Source organism: Coregonus clupeaformis, chromosome 19 (genome assembly GCF_020615455.1).
Source record: "Coregonus clupeaformis isolate EN_2021a chromosome 19, ASM2061545v1, whole genome shotgun sequence".
NCBI classification, from domain to species: Eukaryota; Metazoa; Chordata; class Actinopteri; order Salmoniformes; family Salmonidae; genus Coregonus; species Coregonus clupeaformis.
Window position 1 is genome coordinate 22,778,978 of NC_059210.1, and position 20,318 is coordinate 22,799,295.

At 41.7% G+C, this 20,318-nt stretch overlaps 1 protein-coding gene across 5 annotated transcripts in view; it reads left to right on the plus strand.

Moving 5' to 3' along the window:
* Window positions 1-17,236, plus strand: part of phf21ab (PHD finger protein 21Ab) — a 79,065-nt gene extending 61,829 nt beyond the window's left edge. For 3 of the 5 annotated variants that reach the window (XM_041837768.2, XM_041837766.2, XM_041837769.2), the window contains 6 exons: window positions 757-817; window positions 1,710-1,882; window positions 10,091-10,246; window positions 10,676-10,751; window positions 10,924-11,027; window positions 13,345-17,236. In XM_041837768.2, coding sequence (XP_041693702.2) covers window positions 757-817; window positions 1,710-1,882; window positions 10,091-10,246; window positions 10,676-10,751; window positions 10,924-11,027; window positions 13,345-14,121 — 1,347 coding nt within the window. In that variant the 3' untranslated portion in view covers window positions 14,122-17,236. Of the gene's footprint in view, window positions 1-756; window positions 818-1,608; window positions 1,632-1,709; window positions 1,883-10,090; window positions 10,247-10,675; window positions 10,752-10,923; window positions 11,028-13,344 lie in introns of all 5 variants that reach the window. The other 2 variants (XM_041837770.2, XM_041837771.2) reach the window with 2 other exon arrangements.
* The last annotated feature ends 3,082 nt before the right edge of the window (window positions 17,237-20,318 follow it).

Here is a 20,318-nt window from a genome sequence, read left to right on the forward strand (position 1 = left end):
CCTATATACTAGGCAGTGTCAGAGGAAGGCCCAAGAAATTGTCAAAGACTCCAGTCACCCAAGTCACAGACTGTTCTCAAGCGGTACCGGAGCGCTAAGTCTAGGACCATAAGGCTCCTTAACAGCTTCTACCCCCAAACTATAAGACTGCTGAACAATTAATCAAATGGCCACCCAGACTATTTACATTGATTCCCCCCTTTGTTTTTACACTGCTGCTACTCACTGTTTATTATCTATGCATAGTCACTTTACAAATTACCTCGACTAACCTGTACCCCCGCACATTGACTCTACCGGTACCGCCTGTATATAGCCTTGTTATTGTTATGTCATTTTCTTGATTTAATTTTTTTACTTTAGTTTATTTAGTAAATATTTTCTTAACACAATTTTTTCTACTGCATTGTTGGTTAAGGGCTTGTAAGTAAGCGTTTCACGGTAAGGTCTACACCTGTTGTATTCGGCGCATGTGACAAATCAAATTTGATATGATGTAATCTGTTACTACCCAACCCTGTACACAATGTGTTTCTTATTAGGTTGACTGCCAGTGCACATGCTTTTTAAAATGCGACCATAATACGCACCATTTTCCTTGCATGTGAATATCTGAATGCATGTACTCAGAGTTATCTGGCCCTGTGTAGCATATGAAAAGAAAACGGGTGTCCTTTTGAGTGAGCAACATGGACTTTGCAGTCAAATCAAAGCTGGATTTATTCTCCCATATGTATTCCTATCGACGCCGTGCAGAGGAAGAAGAGTGCAGTGACCTACCTAAACACTCCGCTCCACCAGGGAACCAGAAAGAGAGGTCAGTATCCACTCAACAAGCTGTCAGCACTGGAGGCTGTAAACACCTGCACATACACCTGTTCCAATGCCCAGGGACATATAGATGTATAGATTACTGAGCTAGCCTATATTTGATGCTTGTATGTTTTAATCTACTTAATGTAAATGGTACGAAATGCTGTGAATGTCTCTCTCACACACCACACACAAAACTTTTCTGCTGACACCTCTTTGCTTGCTGGCCGAATCCCGTGCAGGGACACTTACTAAGAGACTGCTATTCTGACCTTGAAGACTTCATTATGAAGACTGCCTTTTCTTTATCCCTAACTGTAGAAATTCCTTGACTTTTTCCAATTGTCATTTGTGAAAACCGGGTTTTGGTTAGAGGGATAATAGTTCATGTCAAAATGTAACTTTGTCAGATGTTTTCATGCATCAAGTGGAGCTGAGTCAATTTTGTTGATCCGAGCACAAGGAAATCTGTAGGTCTCAACCCCAAATAAATGGGAAAGATTGGCACCATCCAATTGCACTTACACACCACTTTTTGCTGTATGAAAGCATCTGACAAACTGTGTTTCACTTTGAACTGTCCCTTTTTGAGGTTGATTTGTAGACGTCCTAGTGAATAGGGAGAGATCGCTCACTCCCTTCAACTGTCAGCTTCCCTCCACCCTGCCAACGTATTGCGCTGCTTCTTCTTTTGAACCGCACTTGCATGTAGCTTCTGTCTCTTAGTGCACTAACTCCGCTCTGTGCTTCTCCTCCTCCACCCTCAACTCAACACCATTCCCTTTTTCACACTAGCCAACGAGGACCGCCTGTCAAAGGTATGTTGGACAGACTGTTTGTTTGTTTCCCTCCCACCTCCATCTTTTTTTGTTTTTCGTCTGTCTCATTTCACCCAGGTCGCCCACCCAAATACAGCAGTGTTCCGGAACTGGGCAGCCACACCCCAACCTCCCCCTCCAGCTGTCTCACTGCCTCCCTGGTCCCCGAGCGGCCCAACACAGGGGGGAGCTTCCCCTTCCATGTCCACCCCCACCACACTCTCCCCCTGCCCAGCCCCAGCTCTGGGGATGTAAGTAGCAGCTGGAGAGAGCAGAACAGGAGCCTGGACCTTTGGGACTCTATCCCTACTTACTTACCTCACCTACTGTCGCCCCTCCCTTTTTATACCGGTGGTATTATCCACAGGCTGTAAATAACCCCCCCCCCACACACACACACACACAAATACTTAAGTGGAGTTCAAATCTCCCAGTTCCTTCACGTCAAAAGACCTAGACAAGTACGGACACTTGTTTATTGATTTACTCCCTACTGTCTGATCCTTCATCCCATCTTTTATTTAATTGTTTTTATGCATTAAAGTGAACAGTACCCCTCCTTAAATTCAGTACCCCCTACTCTCAGAGGAACAAGTGATAGTCTGTCAAATTGATAATTTACAAATTTTTTAAGTAGGGTCAGTTAGTTTAGATCCTCTTCTTAAATGACATAAAAAATATACTGCAGTTTATTACATACGTTAAACTATAATTTTTTATAAGAAATGCAGAATGGTATCCACAGTGGCTTTTTAGAATGGCCTTTACCCATTTCAGTGTTGGGGTTACACACATTACTTCCTTAAGTGTTCACTTTTTAAAGGGGGGCTGAACTAACTTATTTAGCCACGGTTTCGATCTTCCTCATTAGGAAATGCGACTGATAACGAGATTTGGGTCTTGGCGGCGTGCTTTGATGTGGGTGTCTCTTGGCTGGGAAGCGTTTGTACATTCACTCTGCCAAAACAGTACACAGTCACTCACCGTTCTAGATCATTTGAAACAATCTAACAAGTCTTGTGTCTGGAAGTAGGCTAGCTAGCAAGCTAGCCAACTTCTTTAGCCATTTAGCTTCAGCCAGACTGTGTGCAACCGTGGCAAAATTGATTTGACTTTGAATAGCCTGTCTGTGGGGCTAGTTGGGGACCGTCAATATATTACATTATATTGTAATTCATGTTGTACACCTTTTAGTTCTCATTTAAATGCTTTAAATACTTGTATATGAAGTTCTACAATTTGTTAGAGGGAGTTTTGGATCCGATTTTAGAGTGGAAATATTCACAGATAACCGAAATACACTATATATAAAAAAGTATGTGGACACCCCTTCAAATTAGTGGATTTGGCAATTTCAGCCACATCCGTTGCTGACAGGTGTATACAATCGAGCACACAGCCATGCAATCTCCATAGACAAACATTGACAGTACAATGGCCTTACTGAAGAGCTCAGTGACTTTCAATGTGGCACCATAGGATGCCACCTTTCCAACAAGTCAGTTCATCAAATTTCTGCCCTGCTAGAGCTGCCCCGGTCAACTGTAAGTGCTGTTATTGTGAAGTGTTATTGTCTAGGAGCAACAACGGTTCAGCTGTGAAATGGTAGGCCACACAAGCTCACAGAACGGGACCGGCGAGTGCTGAAGTGCGTAAAAGTCGTCTGTCCTCGGTTGCAACACTCACTAGAGTTCCAAACTGCCTCTGGAACAACGTCAACATAAGAACTGTTCGTCGGGAGCTTCATGAAATGGGTTTCCATGGCCGAGCAGCCATGGCGGAAACCATGCGCAATGCCAAGCGTCGGCTAGAGTGGTGTAAAGCTCGCCGGCATTGGACTCTGGAGCAGTGGAAAGGCGCTCTCAGGAATGATGAATCACGCTTCACCATCTGGCAGTACGACAGACGAATCTGGGTTTAGCGGATGCCAGGAGAACGCTACCTGCCCCAATGCATAGTGCCAACTGTAAAGTTTGGTGTAGGAGGAATAATGGTCTGGGGCTGTGTTTAATGGTTCGGGCTAGGCCCCTTAGTTCCAGTGAAGGGAAATCTTAATGCTACAGCATACAATGATATACTAGACGTTCCTGTTTCAGCATGACAATGCCTCCGTGCACAATGCGAGGTCCATACAGAAATGGTTTGTCGAGATCGGTGTGGAGGAACTTGACTGGCCTGCACAGAGCCCTGACCTCAACCCCATCGAAGACCTTTGGGATGAATTGGAACGCCGACTGCGAGCCAGGCCTAATCACCCAACATCAGTGCCCAACCTCACTAATACTCTGTTGGCTGAATGGAAGCAAGTCCCTAGTGGAAAGCCTTCCCAGAAGAATGAAGGCTGTTTATAGCAGCAAAGGGGGGACCAACTCCATATTAATAATGCCCATGATTTTGGAATGAGATGTTTGACAAGCAGGTGTCCAGATACTTTTGGCCATGGAGTGTATCTACCGATATTGTTGTTATTATTATAGCTGGAATAAAACAAATAAAAAAATAATTATGTATGTAAAACAGCCCTACAATGATACTCAGAAAGCTGATTTCTTAAATTTGATGAAAGAACATTAATGGAAGCTTTCATGGAAAAACTGTTACACTCTAGTGAAAGGAGGATAAACTACACTGATTCCAGCAAAAAAATTGCGTATGCTCTGACGACTGAGCTGCCTCATGCTAGCCAGCTGGAAGACAACGAATTAGGACACATTTTCAATGTATTGGTATTTAGCTATGTTTTCATCGATTTTGTAGGGCTGTAGCCACTAAATTCTGGTTGTTGTCACTTGAAAGAAAAAACATCAATCACAAAATTTTCCGCTGGCAGAGCACTGCCTCTCGCCCCAAGCGTTGCCTCAGTGAACGGTCCTTGCTATCTGGGATCCTTGGGACGTCCCTACCCTATTGAATTTGACATTTTAAATGGTTACATTAAAAGGCTCTGTGGTCAATCCGGCTATTGCAGTGGCCGTACAGCATTTACTGCGATGCGGCTTTCGAAGAAGTCAGAGCATTCATACTTTTTGTTGTCATACGCATCCAATAAATGCGTCTGCACTGCACCACTTGCAGTGATTCAAGGCTAATCTCTATAGCCATCCAGCTAATTACAAACAACTGGCTAAACGAAAAGACAAGACCTTACCTCTTCTGAGATGTTTGAGTCTGTTTCCCGGTGCTTGACATAGGCCAAGATAGGATGAACTAAAACAGTTTTCCAACCTGCATCTCCATCCTGAATCTCCCCATGGCCTCCCAGCAATACTAGCCTACCTTTAGGCTGTTGTTTATATGTGTATTTAACACTATGTTGAGGTAAACAATCGGAGTATAATGCTTGTATGGATGTCAACTCCAATACATGTTCATGTCATCGTCATCAATCAACTGCATTACAATTCAACTACTTTGACTACCACCACCGATTTCTGTATGCTATCTATGCTACCAGCTTATACGAATGGGAGTTAGCATTTAGCAGTCACTTTTTCTAAACCTGAAAAAGGACAACTTCTAAATGTTATGCAGTGAAAACAGCCAAATGTATCCAAATCGGATTTTAGTAACCACATTGTGGGCCTGTTACAATACGGATATGACAAATATCCACTTTGTTAGATCAGATTTGTTCAATATGCGGCAATCCTTCTATCCCCCCACTGTCTGCATTCCATTGACCTCTTTACCGCATCTATCCCCATTACCTCCCCGATCTCTTTCCAGGAGTTCAAACTCATTTTTGTGTCTTTGAAACCCCTACACGAAGTATCATAAAGAGATTTTTTATTGATAGCCTTTCGTCAAAGTTCTCCATGTTTGTTGTCAAGAAAGTGAGTTGGTGTTTATACAGGATGTACCGCCCCCATTTTCCATCAACCAACCATGTCAATGCGGAGCTGCACGGAGCTATGCGGAGCCCTGCGCATTGTTATAAAATTTGGGAAACGCATGGCATCGGCGTACCAAGCTCGATTTGGCCTCCGGAGGTTCCGCAATTGTGTCATACCCTCCGTACTGAGCCTCCTGACCACTTCCAGATCAAGCATAAATTAGCTTTAAGGGTTAAGGTTCAGGGTAGGTAAGGGTTATGGGTAGGGTAGGGGCTATGGTTAGGGTTTAGCGTGGGGACATCCCAAGGATCCCTGATAGCACTAACCCTCAGTGAATTGCGTCAAGTACTCTCTGGTTAGATGGGGGTGGCAAACGTGAATTTAGACCGGTCCCTGACAAGTGACAACCCATGCATCAAAACGTAGCTACGAAGCGTTACTTTGTAACCGGCTATGTTTATATTTTTTGTGCCTCTGAAAAACTAATTATGACACAGCTTGAGGAATACCCTTCGCAAAAAGGTAATATAACCCACCAGATTTCGCACACCATAAGGCTTTAACGTTACCACAGAGTTTAATGTTCTTAGCACGGCACTTGCTTTATATTTGGGCATAGCATCCATTGATTGTCACGACACCCAACATGACACTTCATGTAACAGTACAGTGCCTTGCAAATGTATTCATCCCCCTTGGCGTTTTTCCTATTTTGTTGCATTACAACCTGTAATTTAAATGGATTTTTATTTGGATTTCATGTAATCAACATACACAAAATAGTCCAAATTGGTGAAGTGAAATGAAAAAAATTAAATAAACGGAAAAGTGGTGCGTGCATATGTATTCACCCCCTTTGCTATGAAGCCCCTAAATAAGATCTGGTGCAACCAATTACCTTCAGAAGTCACATAATTAGTTAAATAAAGTGCACCTGTGTGCAATCTAAGTGTCACATGATCTGTCACATGATCTCAATATATATATACACCTGTTCTGAAAGGCCCCAGAGTCTGCAACACCACTAAGCAAGGGGCACCACCAAGCAAGCGGCACCATGAAGACCAAGGATCTCTCCAAACAGGTCAGGGACGAAGTTGTGGAGAAGTACAGATCAGGGTTGGGTTATATAAAAATATCTGAAACTTTGAACATCCCACGGAGCACCATTAAATCCATTGTAAAAAATGGAAAGAATATGGCACCACAACAAACCTGCCAAGAGAAGGCCGCCCACCAAAACTCACGGACCAGGAAAGGAGGGCATTAATCAGAGAGGCAACAAAGAGACCAAAGATAACCCTGAAGGAGCTGTAAAGCTCCACAGCGGAGATTGGAGTATCTGTCCAAAGGACCACTTTAAGCCGTACACTTCACAGAGCTGGGCTTTACGGAAGAGTGGCCAGATAAAAGCCATTGCTTAAAGAAAAAAATAAGCAAACACGTTTGGTGTTCGCCAAAAGGCATGTGGGAGACTCTCCAAACATATGGAAGAAGGTACTCTGGTCAGATGAGACTAAAATCGAGCTTTTTGGCCATCAAGGAAAACGCTATGTCTGGTGCAAACCCAACACCTCATCACCCCGAGAACACCATCCCCACAGTGAAGCATGGTGGTGGCAGCATCATGTTGTGGGGATGCTTTTCATCAGCAGGGACTGGGAAACTGGTCAGAATTGAAGGAATGATGGATGGCGCTAAATACAGGGAAATTCTTGAGGGAAACCTGTTTCAGTCTTCCAGAGATTTGAGACTGGGACGGAGGTTCACCTTTCAGCAGGACAATGACCCTAAGCATACTGCTAAAGCAACACTTGAGTGGTTTAAGGGGAAACATTTAAATGTCTTGGAATGGCCTAGTCAAAGCCCAGACCTCAATCCAATTGAGAATCTGTGGTATGACTTAAAGATTGCTGTACACCAGCGGAACTCATCCAACTTGAAGGAGCTGGAGCAGTTTTGCCTTGAAGAATGGGCAAAAATCCCAGTGGCTAGATGTGCCAAGCTTATAGAGACATACCCCAAGAGACTTGCAGCTGTAATTGCTGCAAAAGGTGGCTTTACAAAGTATTGACTTTGGGGGGGGTGAATAGTTATGCATGCTCAAGTTCTGTTTTTTTGTGTTTGTTTCACAAGAAATAATATTTTGCAACTTCAAAGTGGTAGGCATGTTGTGTAAATGAAATGATACAAACCCCCAAAAAATCAATTTTAATTCCAGGTTGTAAAGCAACAAAATAGGAAAAATGCCAAGGGGTGGGAATACTTTCGCAAGCCACTGTATGTGACCAGTGCGCATTTTACACTTTATTGAGCTGGCAAGCTTCTATCTACTCAGCACTCACCATAGAAGCAGTAACAGTTAGTTCACAGTAGTTCACTCTCCTCTCGGACCGGTATAGTTGCATTGGGTGATAGTGTCCAGCCAAGGCAAGATCGGCTTATAGCCATGTAAACAGCACCCTGTTCAGGACATATAAGGAAATGCACCAAAAAAGTCACATTCTATGAAGAACGCCTTTTTTCTTCACATTTTATATTGGTCCTTTTCGGTAGATTAAATGCAGATACAAATAAACTCAGCAAAAAAAGAAACGTCCTCTCACTGTCAACTGTGTTTATTTTCAGCAAACTTAACATGTGTAAATATTTGTATGAACATAAGATTCAACAACTGAGACATAAACTGAACAAGTTCCACAGACGTGACCTACAGAAATTGAATAATGTGTCCCTGAACAAAGGGGAGGGAGTCAGTATCTGGTGTGGCCACCAGCTGCATTAAGTACTGCAGTGCATCTCCTCCTCATGGACTGCACCAGATTTGCCAGTTCTTGCTGTGAGATGTTACCCCACTCTTCCACCAAGGCACCTGCAAGTTCCCGGACATTTCTGGGGGGGAATGGCCCTAGCCCTCACCCTCCGATCCAACAGGTCCCAGACGTGCTCAATGGGATTGAGATCCGGGCTCTTCGTTGGCCATGGCAGAACACTGACATTCCTGTCTTGCAGGAAATCACGCACAGAACGAGCAGTATGGCTGGTGGCATTGACATGCTGGAGGGTCATGTCAGGATGAGCCTGCAGGAAGGTTACCACATGAGGGAGGAGGATGTCTTCCCTGTAACGCACAGGGTTGAGATTGCCTGCAATGACAACAAGCTCAGTCCGATGCTGTGACACACCGCCCCAGACCATGATGGACCCTCCACCTCCAAATCGATCCCGCTCCAGAGTACAGGCCTTGGTGTAACGCTCATTCCTTCAACGATAAACGCAAATCCGACCATCACCCCTGGTGAGACAAAACTGTGACTCGTCAGTGAAGAGCACTTTTTGCCAGTCCTGTCTGGTCCAGCGACGGTGGGTTTGTGCCCATAGGCGACGTTGTTGCCGGTGATGTCTGGTGAGGACCTGCATTACAACAGGCCTACAAGCCCTCAGTCCAGCCTCTCTCAGCCTATTGCGGAGAGTTGGAGCACTGATGGAGGGATTGTGCATTCCTGGTGTAACTCGGGCAGTTGTTGTTGCCATCCTGAACCTGTCCCGCAGGTTGAATGTAACGATCCTGTGCAGGTGTTGTTACAATTGGTTTTCCACTGCGAGGACGATCAGCTGTCCGTCCTGTCTCCCTGTAGCGCTGTCTTAGGCGTCTCACAGTACGAACATTGCAATTTATTGCCCTTGCCACATCTGCAGTCCTCATGCCTTCTTGCAGCATGCCTAAGGCACGTTCACGCAGATGAGCAGGGACCCTGGACATCTTTCTTTTGGTGTTTTTCAGAGTTAGTAGAAAGGACTCTTAAGTGTCCTAAGTTTTCATAACTGTGACCTTAATTGCCTACCGTCTGTAAGCTGTTAGTGTCTTAACGACCGTTCCACAAGTGCATGTTCATTAATTGTTTATGGTTCATTGAACAAGCATGGGAAACAGTGTTTAAACCCTTTACAATGAAGATCTGTGAAGTTTTTTTGGATTTTTATGAATTGTCTTTGAAAGACAGGGTCATGAAAAAGGAACGTTTCTTTTTTTGCTGAGTTTACATCAGTGAAAGGTAAATATCAGCCAACAATATTGGTCAACTGATACATCAGTTTGTCTTACAATTCATAGTTGGTTTGAGTTTTTTTATTAATAGAAATTTGGAGCTATTGAAATGTTTCGGATTGTCCAATTTACTGACTAGCCCCATAGGGATATCCAAACCAAATTTCTTGGTCATTACGATCGGGTCGCTTGCCGTTGTGCTCCGAATTGATGATTACTTGGGTGCTGTGGGCAGGATTTAAATAAACGCAACCCAAGGAAAAGTGTTACATACCCTTCATTCCTTTTTTCCTAACTATCTCGCAAATCTCAGTTTTGGACAGGACTGACTTTATGACCAAAATTATCTTACACTTTGTAGTCAATTTTGACACTAGAATAAATGTTTCTGACTCGCCACATAGACAGTCTTCAGTCGCGCTTTAAGTGTTCTCACTAAAACACCACAAAGACCCTAATATGATTGGATAATCCTCAAATCAACAAACATGGCACCTCCCTTCTGCCCTGCCTCTGCACACCTGATTGGTCAGGCCTAGACGGGCAGTGAAACTGATTGGTGCAATTCTTCCTGACAGGGAGACATCCATGAGGATTTCTGCACTGTGTGCAGACGCAGTGGCCAGTTGCTCATGTGTGACACATGCTCACGTGTCTATCACCTGGACTGCCTGGACCCACCCCTGAAAACCATTCCTAAAGGCATGTGGATCTGTCCCAAATGTCAAGACCAGGTAAACACAGCACCCAACCTACTGATCAGGGGGGGCTTGGCCCAGCAGTCCAGTGGTTCAGTGGTCTAGATCAGAAAAATGGGTTGCCTTTTCAAAGTGGCCAATTGGCACAGAATTGTCCACAGGTTATCCAGAAATGTAATCTTCCCCTTAGGCTGTCATCAGCTAGCCCTTTTTCCTAAACGACAACATTAAGATATGACTGTTCAAGAAGGAACTGCAAACGTCAACATGATTCAGTATTGTTTTATGTAATTCTTTCCCATTCATTTTGTTAGTGGATGATGGCATCTTACACTCCCATCTGATTTTGTTTGTTTGTCCATCGTGACATCACCAGAGGGTGACCAGAGCAATGTTCTCTTCCATGTCTAGGTAATGTCGTGACTTCACAATCACAATACAACAAAGCTGTGCTCTTCTCTCCAGATATTGAAAAAAGAAGATGCAATTGAATGGCCGGGAACATTGGCTATTGTTCATTCCTACATCGCCTATAAAGAAGGTAGGAATAGCACACCAAAGACCTTGTGCCTCGACAAACATGAAATGTGTGGTTCTGCTTCATTCAGCTGAAGCGGTGGTAGATGGAACAGTTCCGTCACTGGCATCTCAAACAACCAGATTGCCTTTTTAAATCTCACTGTTGTCGGTGTGTTGTTTCTGTTTCCTAACAGCTAAAGAAGAGGAGAAACAAAAGCTAATGAAGTGGAGTACTGAGCTGAAACTGGAACGGGAGCAGTTGGAACAAGGGGTCAAACAACTGAGCAACTCTATAACGGTAAGCTCCATAGTAACAGCAGATCCCCTTTAAGTGAGTTGTTTCCAGGTGGCCATACTGGAAAAGACGGAAGTGGCTGAGATCTGTAATAATAGTGTGAGCTAGGTATTTCACTTAACTACCCATATTGCTCGGATCAGGGATGCAAACTCGTCTTTTCTGCGATATTCGCCGTTTTGATCTCAAAATAGGTAATCCAGGTGAATTGTGTAGGGGGCTGACGAAAAGTGTGCAGATGCAGTGTATCAACCGTTGAGCTATAAAAGAGAGGCGCACAGAGAAACCTTTCCTAATCTAGATTTTTTGGAACACTTATTTAAATGTGTCCTGTGGAATGCACATGGAATTTTGACTTGGGAGCACCAGTGCGCTCAGATAATACGTTAAATGGCACATGGTTACATCTGTATCGTTGTTTCAAGTCCGGTGCGCTCAGGCTGTTGTTTTATTTGTATCATTTTAGGGGCGTGCATCACGAGCAAAGTAATTTGTAAAATGTTACTTCGCCTGTAAGAACCATTAGCACAGGCAAGTCTGATTATGCTTAACTGTGTACCACAGCCTCTGCCATAGAAACAAACGGAGCATGGTTTTGTGTCTGTGGTTGCACCTCTACAATGCAGAAAACCGGTTGTCTCTAGCCCAAACCATTTTAAACTAAATACCTATTTTACCGGTGTAAAAGTGCGGATTCACAGGATGCTCTTTAATGGGTACACACAAATTAATCATCATGAGTAAGGAACAATGAAAATAGTTCAAATAAACCATATTTAATCTATAAAAATAGGGTGGTCCTCTGTAGCTCAATTGGTAGAGCATGGCGCTTGTAACGCTAGGGTAGTGGGTTCGATCCCCGGGACCACCCATACGTAAAAATGTATGCGCACATGGCTAAGTCGCTTTGGATAAAAGCGTCTGTAAATGGCAGATTATTATTATATTATTAATCTATAAAAATAATTTGTCACAGAAAATAGATGATTTGCGGTATCAGATGAGATGGAGGTCATTACCACAATACATTTAATAGGGACATTTTCAGGTGTGCCACAGATTTAAAAAAATTATCCCATCAAGATGTGCCACGGTTCAAAAAAGGTTGTGAACCACTGAGAGAGCCTACTGAAAGAGCTGCTTCAACTTTAGGATGCATATGCCTAATCAATGTAATTCAGAGCTAAATTTGAATTTTAAAAAAATATATATTTTTCTGGTGTTCCTTAAATTCTGTTTGGTGCCTAACTTTTGGGAGGGGGGTGTGTGTGTGTGGTTTCATATAGGCCTAGTGTCTTTTCCCCTTACTGCCACAATGAAAATGCAGATCATTATGTATTTATATCCCTTACTACATTCCTTTTGCCCAATCACAGGTAGGCCTTTGTATAATAGCGAATCATCTATTTTCTGCAGTAACCTGTTGTATTATAGAGTAAAAAGTGTGAAGTTAAATTCAATGTGTTGTATTGAGTAGAGGTGTGAATATCAGGGACAGGTCTTTGTGCAGCACACGTGCAGAACATGTCAAAAACGGGAACATGCATCCTGGGGGTGGGGGCAAACCCTGTGGTATCATGATACTACTTGGCCTGTTATCACATTGTTAGTAAAATGTTGGTATTATGACAACCCCACTCTAAAAATATGCACATTTTCTTGCAGTTAATGCAGATTTTTCACATGTTTCCGTGCGAAAAACATTTTACGTTTTTGGATCCCTGTCTGATGCTCTCCTGGCTTACGTTCGATTAGTGATGATAACTCTTGAGGAAACAGATAATGCCCAGTGATACTGATGGCTGACGTTAAATTACATTTTCATAGAACTGCATAAAAAAATAAGTTTGCACACTGTTAACAAAGCTTTCTAGCTACATAGCCAAATGCTAGCTAATCGGCTAAAGTCCTACAGTTTGCAGTTAATTAGCTATCCTAATACTGTAGCTGATTTCTAAAAACTTTACATTTATAATAACAGCACTAGTAGTGATAAAGTTAGAGTTCAGTAATTGGCAGAGATGGAGACAAAGCTAGCTTGATATCTCGCTTGTTAGCAAGCAAATGTGGATCTGTCAGGAACCAACATGATAAAAGATACTGCTAGAACTCGTTTTTGGGAATCTTAATCTGACAGCAAAATATTTGTGTAAGCAAATGAAGAATCCATTTGACACCAGATAAGGTGCATAAAGTGCAGTGATGTAAAATAATGGTCTATAGAGTATTTTGAAACTGTTCTTTTTATAGTGACTTTATTGGATTAATTTAAGTGTGTTCATGTATTATTACTTAACCCTGTTTCCTCCCCTCCAAATAGAAATGCATGGAGACCAAAAACATCATCCTGTCTCGACAGAAAGAAATGCAAGTTTCGTTGGAGAAGGTCAAACACCTGGTCCGCCTCATTCAGGCTTTCAGTTTCAGTCTAACCATGGAGACCGAGGGTACTGGTGCCATCACAGAAGACATCACAAGGGCCAAGGATGCAGTTGTCCCAGCTGAAAATGCTGTGGACACAGTCAACACAGAGGCTGTAGCAGAAGTCAATATCCAGTGTGTGGATGTGGTGAAGGTCACAGCACAGGACATCAGCGATGTTGAAGCCGGAAAGGAGGAGGATGTAGCTAATGTTACCACCGAGACGGTATCAGGAGTCAGCGCTGAGCCTGTTGCCGGTTTCAGCGCCGTGGCTACAGTGGACAGCAGTGTTGAACCCGTGGCTGAGGTCAACAACGCTGAGGAAGTGACTGAGGCCGAGACGAAAGCCACAGCAGTGGTCAGCGCAGAGGACTCTACTGTGGCCACAACCAATGGCACCACTGACCTTGTGTGTACTGACGCGGGCATGGACGAGAGCTGTACTAACAACAAGGACGAGAACCGTACTAACAACAAGGACGAAAGCTGTACTAACAACACAAACACCAACCCTGAGAACAAGGTCACCACCACTAACAGCACAGAGGAGGTGGTAGAAGAGGAACAGGAAGAGAACACAAACGATGATGGCAGCAGCACCAACAACAGCAAAACCTCAGAACCTTCCCAGAAATCTTTGCCAGCTCTTCTCGACAGTTTGGACAATAAAGAGTAATGCTCTCTTGGATCAACCCCCCTCCACTCCCACATAAGAAAATGACTTTTGCTTTCACCTTTGAAAGGTGCCTGAAGTTGCCAATCTATATAAATGTTACTTGTTTTCAATGTATTGTCAGACTGTGTCAATAGTAAATCTACAGCCCGAGTCTGAGATTGCTCTTGGATGCTGTAGGCTATTATACCCCAAACATGGGTGAAAGGGTGGTTTGTGTACCAGTGTCATGCCAATTTAAGGATAGAAAATAATAGTTGTAATGGTAAAAGTAAGATAATTTATAACATCACACCATTGTGTGCCTGCAACAGCTGCCCTCAGAACTCTCGTGGGGGTTGTTTTTTTAGGTTGTCTTTTGTTCCTGGGGAGGCAGGTTAGAGATCTCCAAAGACTGCTGAACCGAGAACGTGTTTCTCTGGCATTAACTGAGAGAAACATAAAACCAAAAGATTGGCAAAACAGCTGAGGACAGGGCTTTGAAAAATTCTAAAGCATCAGTATTTAACAGTGGGAAACATTGAGGCACCAGTTGAGCGTCATTGAAAATCAAACAGGTAAAACAAGAGAGCCTTCAGTTATCCCAATACCTTCCTCCCCTTTCCCATTCTCACCCGACCAATAACTATGGACCCATTTACACAACACCTCAGGCAACAAAGAAAAAGCTACGTCCACGTGGTTTGGAAGTATGAGGCAGACTGCTAATAGAACTTGCTGACCAGGGCCTTGCTGAGGAAGACCCAGGTAACAAAGACAGTCATCTCAAGAGACAGTGGAGTCAGATCACACATGGTAGCTTAAAGTTTTAAAATGGTGTAGGTCCAGTGCAGTGATTGAGTTTCATTCGTGAGTCGGTGTCAACTGTGAGCGCTAAATGTTAAATTGCAATAATCTTGCAATGTCAAAAACAAACACACAAAAATATCTATCTGGGGTGTGTTTCTTCTTTTATAGGAAAAGATATTCAGGTCTTCCTAGTCTTAAAAAATAAGTGCATTTCTGTTTCATAAAACAGTTTGTTATTAAATGTGTTTAACTGGCATAGTTTATGCAAGTCTATCTTTTAAAAAGAGGTGACCTTTGCATATTATGAAATGTATGTTTTTGTTGAATTCTGAACTGCCAAAATGCTATTGTATCCAAATATAGCAGGGACATGTCCACTAACTGTATGGAAAGATCAAGGAAGAAATGGAATATTCAAAACCATCTCAGCAATTGGCAATACCTGGTAAATAAGCATGAGTGCTTATTCAACAATCTCATCAAAATATATTTATTTCCTGGGCATCAACCCATTTTGGTGGTGGTAAGGAACATACCACAAATCCTGAGATTAAAGCACAAGCTTCTGCATAACAAATAAGTGCTGAAAAGCTTTTTTGTATGTTACATATGGAACAAAACAGTGCATTTTGTTTGTTGTCATGTAATTTATCCCCAACTTGCCAATATTTTTGTATGATCCAATTTATCTTTGAGGGTGAGACAGGCCTTGTGCAGCAGAAATGGTCTCTCTCTCCTACCGTTGGAACATGCTTGGATAACAGAACTAACCAACGAACCTATCACTAAATACTCAATAGATTTGTGCTTCCACTGGTATTTGTTTTTTAATGCGACATCAACATATCTGTCCAATGTTTTATAATTTGTGGGGCCAGTATCCAGTTTTTTCCCATTTGTTTTCGACCAAGTTGTTCATGAATTGTTCAGCAACTTTTGAGGTTGGGACCATTCAGGAGACCTGTGATAGATATTTTTAGAGCATGCGTCATGTCTTCTCAATTGAAATGAAAATGTTTTTTTAATGCTATACTGTTGCATTGTAGAGTGCACAGACGGCAACATACATATCATGTTGACTTCAATCCTTGACCAATCGACATGTCTTTGGAGAATGTTTGCTGTTTTGAAAACAGGGAGTTTAAATTCCAGAAATTCTACATTCAAGGGACCGAATTTTCTCAACATTGCAATTTGTATTTCTTAGCTATGTTAAAAAAGAATCTCATGATAAATGATGAGTTGTTATACAAGTCAATTTTTTTGTGGTTTTTTAAACCCATCTTAATTGAACAGGAAGAGTTTGACCAAGAGATGCAATCAACTGCAATGGCTATACTTTCTTGTCTTGTGCTTTCTCATAGATTGAATGAAAGGGGTTATTTGCCTTCTGAGTCTCACACTGTACTCTTAAGGATATATCTTCACCAAGAAAACACTACATAGATTGGCTGGGTGTCAAACATGTTTCATACTGTGTCCCTTGAATAGAACAAAGTATTCAGACATCCACTTCACATTAATATGTTTTTGTCTTTGTTAAGCCTGAACTTATGTTACAGAGAAACTTGACCTTTCCCCCTTTTTAGGTACCTCGAGTGCCTTTGTTCCAACAGTATAGTTTGTCTCTTGACTTGCACTGTGGCTTGTATTATTACCTTATTACACAAACACACTGGTCTAGCTCCTATGTTATCCCCATGTGATTTCATATCCACCCACAAAACTCTGAATCTTCAGCAAACATATGTATCTGAATTATAGAGCACAATTGAATCCGCATAATGAAAAAAAAGTAATTCTAATACTTTGGACTTTAAGTTAACTATGTGAGGTTCACTGTTTAATTATATTGGATTCTGTTTTATTTTTATTTTTTACAAGTAGTCTGTATAGCAGCTGCCTTAAATGTATTTTATTTTTTGTTATCTCTTAAAAGGTGAATTCAGTTTATTTTGGGTAACGCCTGTAAAACATGGGCAAATCTGTGGTTTGTTCATAATGTACACCACTCAGTAGTTTGTTCAAGTGTCACAGGCACTGGTACGATATTTGTGGAGGATTATTCACAAGATCTTGTATAGAAAATGGAACAGGTGTGACTGTTAGAATAATATGTTTTGTTGTGATGCACTTTTGGTTGAATTCCCACCCAGTATTATTTTTATATGGTCCCCTCCACCCCAAAAGATGTGATGTGTTTATAATATGAAATAGAAATCTGGATTATATCTTCTTACTCTGAATTTACCTCCCTATTGTTGAGATTCTACCAATGCATTCTAGTCTAGTCGGCATTAAAACTCAGTCAGTACAGTGCCAGTGATCATTACTTGTCCTCTTTTTGTTCACTTGTGCAGCGTTTGCTTTTCTTACTCATTCTTTTGTATTTGTCTTGCTGTAAGTTTTATCAAATCAGGGCATACAGTGGCTTGTGAAAATATTCACCCCCCTTGGCATTTTTCCTATTTTGTTGACTTACAACCTGGAATTAAAATTGCTTTGTATCATTTCATTTACACAACATGCCTACCACTTTGAAAATGCAAAAAAATATTTTTTCTTGTGAAACAAACAAGAAATAACTGAAGCGTGTATAACTATTCACCCACCCCCCCCCCCCTCCCCCCAAAGTAAATACTTTGTAGAGCCACCTTTTGCAGCAATTACAGCTGCAAGTCTCTTGGGGTATGTCTCTATAAGCTTGGCACATCTAGCCACTGGTATTTTTGCCCATTCTTCAAGGCAAAACTGCTCCCGCTCCTTCAAGTTTGCTGTACACCAGCGGAACCCATCCATCTTTAAGTCATTCCACAGATTCTGAATTGGATTGAGGTCTGGGCTTTGACTAGGCCATTCCAAGACATTTAATTGTTTCCCCTTAAACCACTAGAGTGTTGCTTTAACAGTATGCTTAGGGTCATTGTCCTGCTGGAAGGTGAACCTCCGTCCCAGTCTCAAATCTCTGGAAGACTGAAACAGGTTTCCCTCAAGAATTTCCCTGTATTTAGCGCCATCCAGCATTCCTTCAATTCTGACCAGTTTCCCAGTCCCTGCCGATGAAAAACATCTCCACAGCATGATGCTGCCACCACCATGCTTCACTGTGGGAATGGTGTTCACGGGGTGATGAGAGGTGTTGGGTTTGCGCCAGACAAAGTGTTTTCCTTGATGGCGAAAAAGCTCAATTTTAGTCTCATCTGACCAGAGTACCTTCTTCTATATGTTTGAGGAGTCTCCCACATGCCTTTTGGCGAACACCAAACGTGTTTGCATATTTCTTTCTTTAAGCAATGGCTTTTTTCTGGCCACTCTTCTGTAAAGCCCAGCTCTGTGGAGTGTACGGCTTAAAGTGGTCCTATGGACAGATACTCCAATCTCCGCTGTGGAACTTTGCAGCTCCTTCAGGGTTATCTTTGGTCTCTTTGTTGCCTCTGATTAATGCCCTCCTTGCCTGGGCTGTGAGTTTTGGTGGGCGGCCCTCTCTTGGCAGGTTTGTTGTGGTGCCAAATTCTTTCCATTTTGAATTAATGGATTTAATGGTACTCTGTGAGATGTTCAAAGTTTCTGATATTTTTTTATAACCCAACCCTGATCTGTACTTCTCCACAACTTTGTTCCTGACCTGTTTGGAGAGGTCCTTGGTCTTCATGGTGCCGCTTGCTTGGTGGTGCCCCTTGCTTAGTGGTGTTGCAGACTCTGGGGCCTTTCAGAACAGGTGTGTATATATACTGAGATCATGTGACAGATCATGTGACACTTAGATTGCACACAGGTGGACTTTATTTAACTAATTATGTGACTTCTGAAGGTAATTGGTTGCACCAGATCTTATTTAGGGGCTTCATAGCAAAGGGGGTGAATACATATGCACGCACCAGTTTTCCGTTATGTATTTTTTTGACATTTTTTAAACAAGTAATTTTTTTCCTTTCACTTCACCAATTTGGACTATTTTGTGTATGTCCATTACATGAAATCCAAATAAAAATCAATTTAAATTACAGGTTGTAATGCAACAAAATAGGAAAAATGCCAAGGGGGGTGAATACTTTTGCAAGGCACTGTATGAATTGAGCCTTGGTCTGTGTGTGTTTGAACAAACAAAACAGCACCTTGATTGAATAGACTTCTTAAACCCCCTTAGCACCATCTTTCCAATCAGTCCAACAGAAAGCATGCCTTCTTATGCAAGTTTTTTTTATACAAATGTTTGTCAAACTTTTTTAATATGCATTAACCTTCTGTTTATTTTCTAAAGGTTATGTGAAATTAAAGTCACTTTTCTTTTTACATTCTGGCAACATTACATTTTTACATTTTAGTCATTTAGCAGATGCTCTTATCCAGAGCAACTTACAGTTAGTGAGTGCATACATTTTTCATACTTTTTTCATACATGATGCCATAACTATAGTATACACAGTAGATAGACATCTCAATAGAAGTACATTGAAAATTGTCTTTAACACCATTTGATGTGGCATCTCTGGCAATAGTGTGTTATATTTGGAATTCTCTAATGGCAGAGGATTTTAATGCCATGAACTGTGAAGTCTCTGTGTAATTGAGGAAAAAACATATAAGATGTAATGAAAGTGCAGTGTCTTTTGGCTCATTCTTCTCAAGGACCATTATTTTCTCTAAAATGTTTGCCTTCGCTAATGCACCATGCTGAATGTTATTGTTCGGGGCATGGGGTGGGATAGTTGGAAGTGGTCTAAAATTGTTGAGTGTGTTGTCCTGTAATTTTTTTTATTTTTAAATACATATTCTGTTAAAGTACTCGAGCTCTAAAACAAATATACCCAAAGAATATTGCAAATGTGCATTTATATTTGGAAGCCATTATGCATTTGAGACATATCAGTTCATAGTGAGGCTATGTTAATTTCTGCTTCAGTATAGTGCGTAAGTTCACGGATGTGAAGGAAAAAGTAGTTTGCAGCAGAGACACACTCGGATGTATGTTATTTGGCTAGTGGGTTGAAAGTGAAAGTAGAGTTTATTTTATGCATAAAAATGACATTTCCCGTTCATTCCAGAGTGAATCTTCACAGAATTATCCTGTAGAGTAGCTCACTTGTAAATTCTCACAAGTGCATTATATTCTGTCAATGGCTTTTTAATATAGTCTGGATTTTTTTTGTTCTTGATATACCAAGTCATGATCGTGGCCTTCTAGTATTGTTGATACATTTCATAATCCATAATACTCATCATTCATATGTTGTGACTTCCCTGTTGTGACACCTTGAGCTTCTTACCTCATCCACTGTAAATTCAATTGGAGGAGTTTCTTTTTTAAGAGTGCAAAAAGTGTCATGGAAAAAAAGAAGCTTCCATTTGGTGAAAGATGATTCATTGTAGCGATACAAATAAACGAAAAGGTTCACCTGGTGTGCTGAATT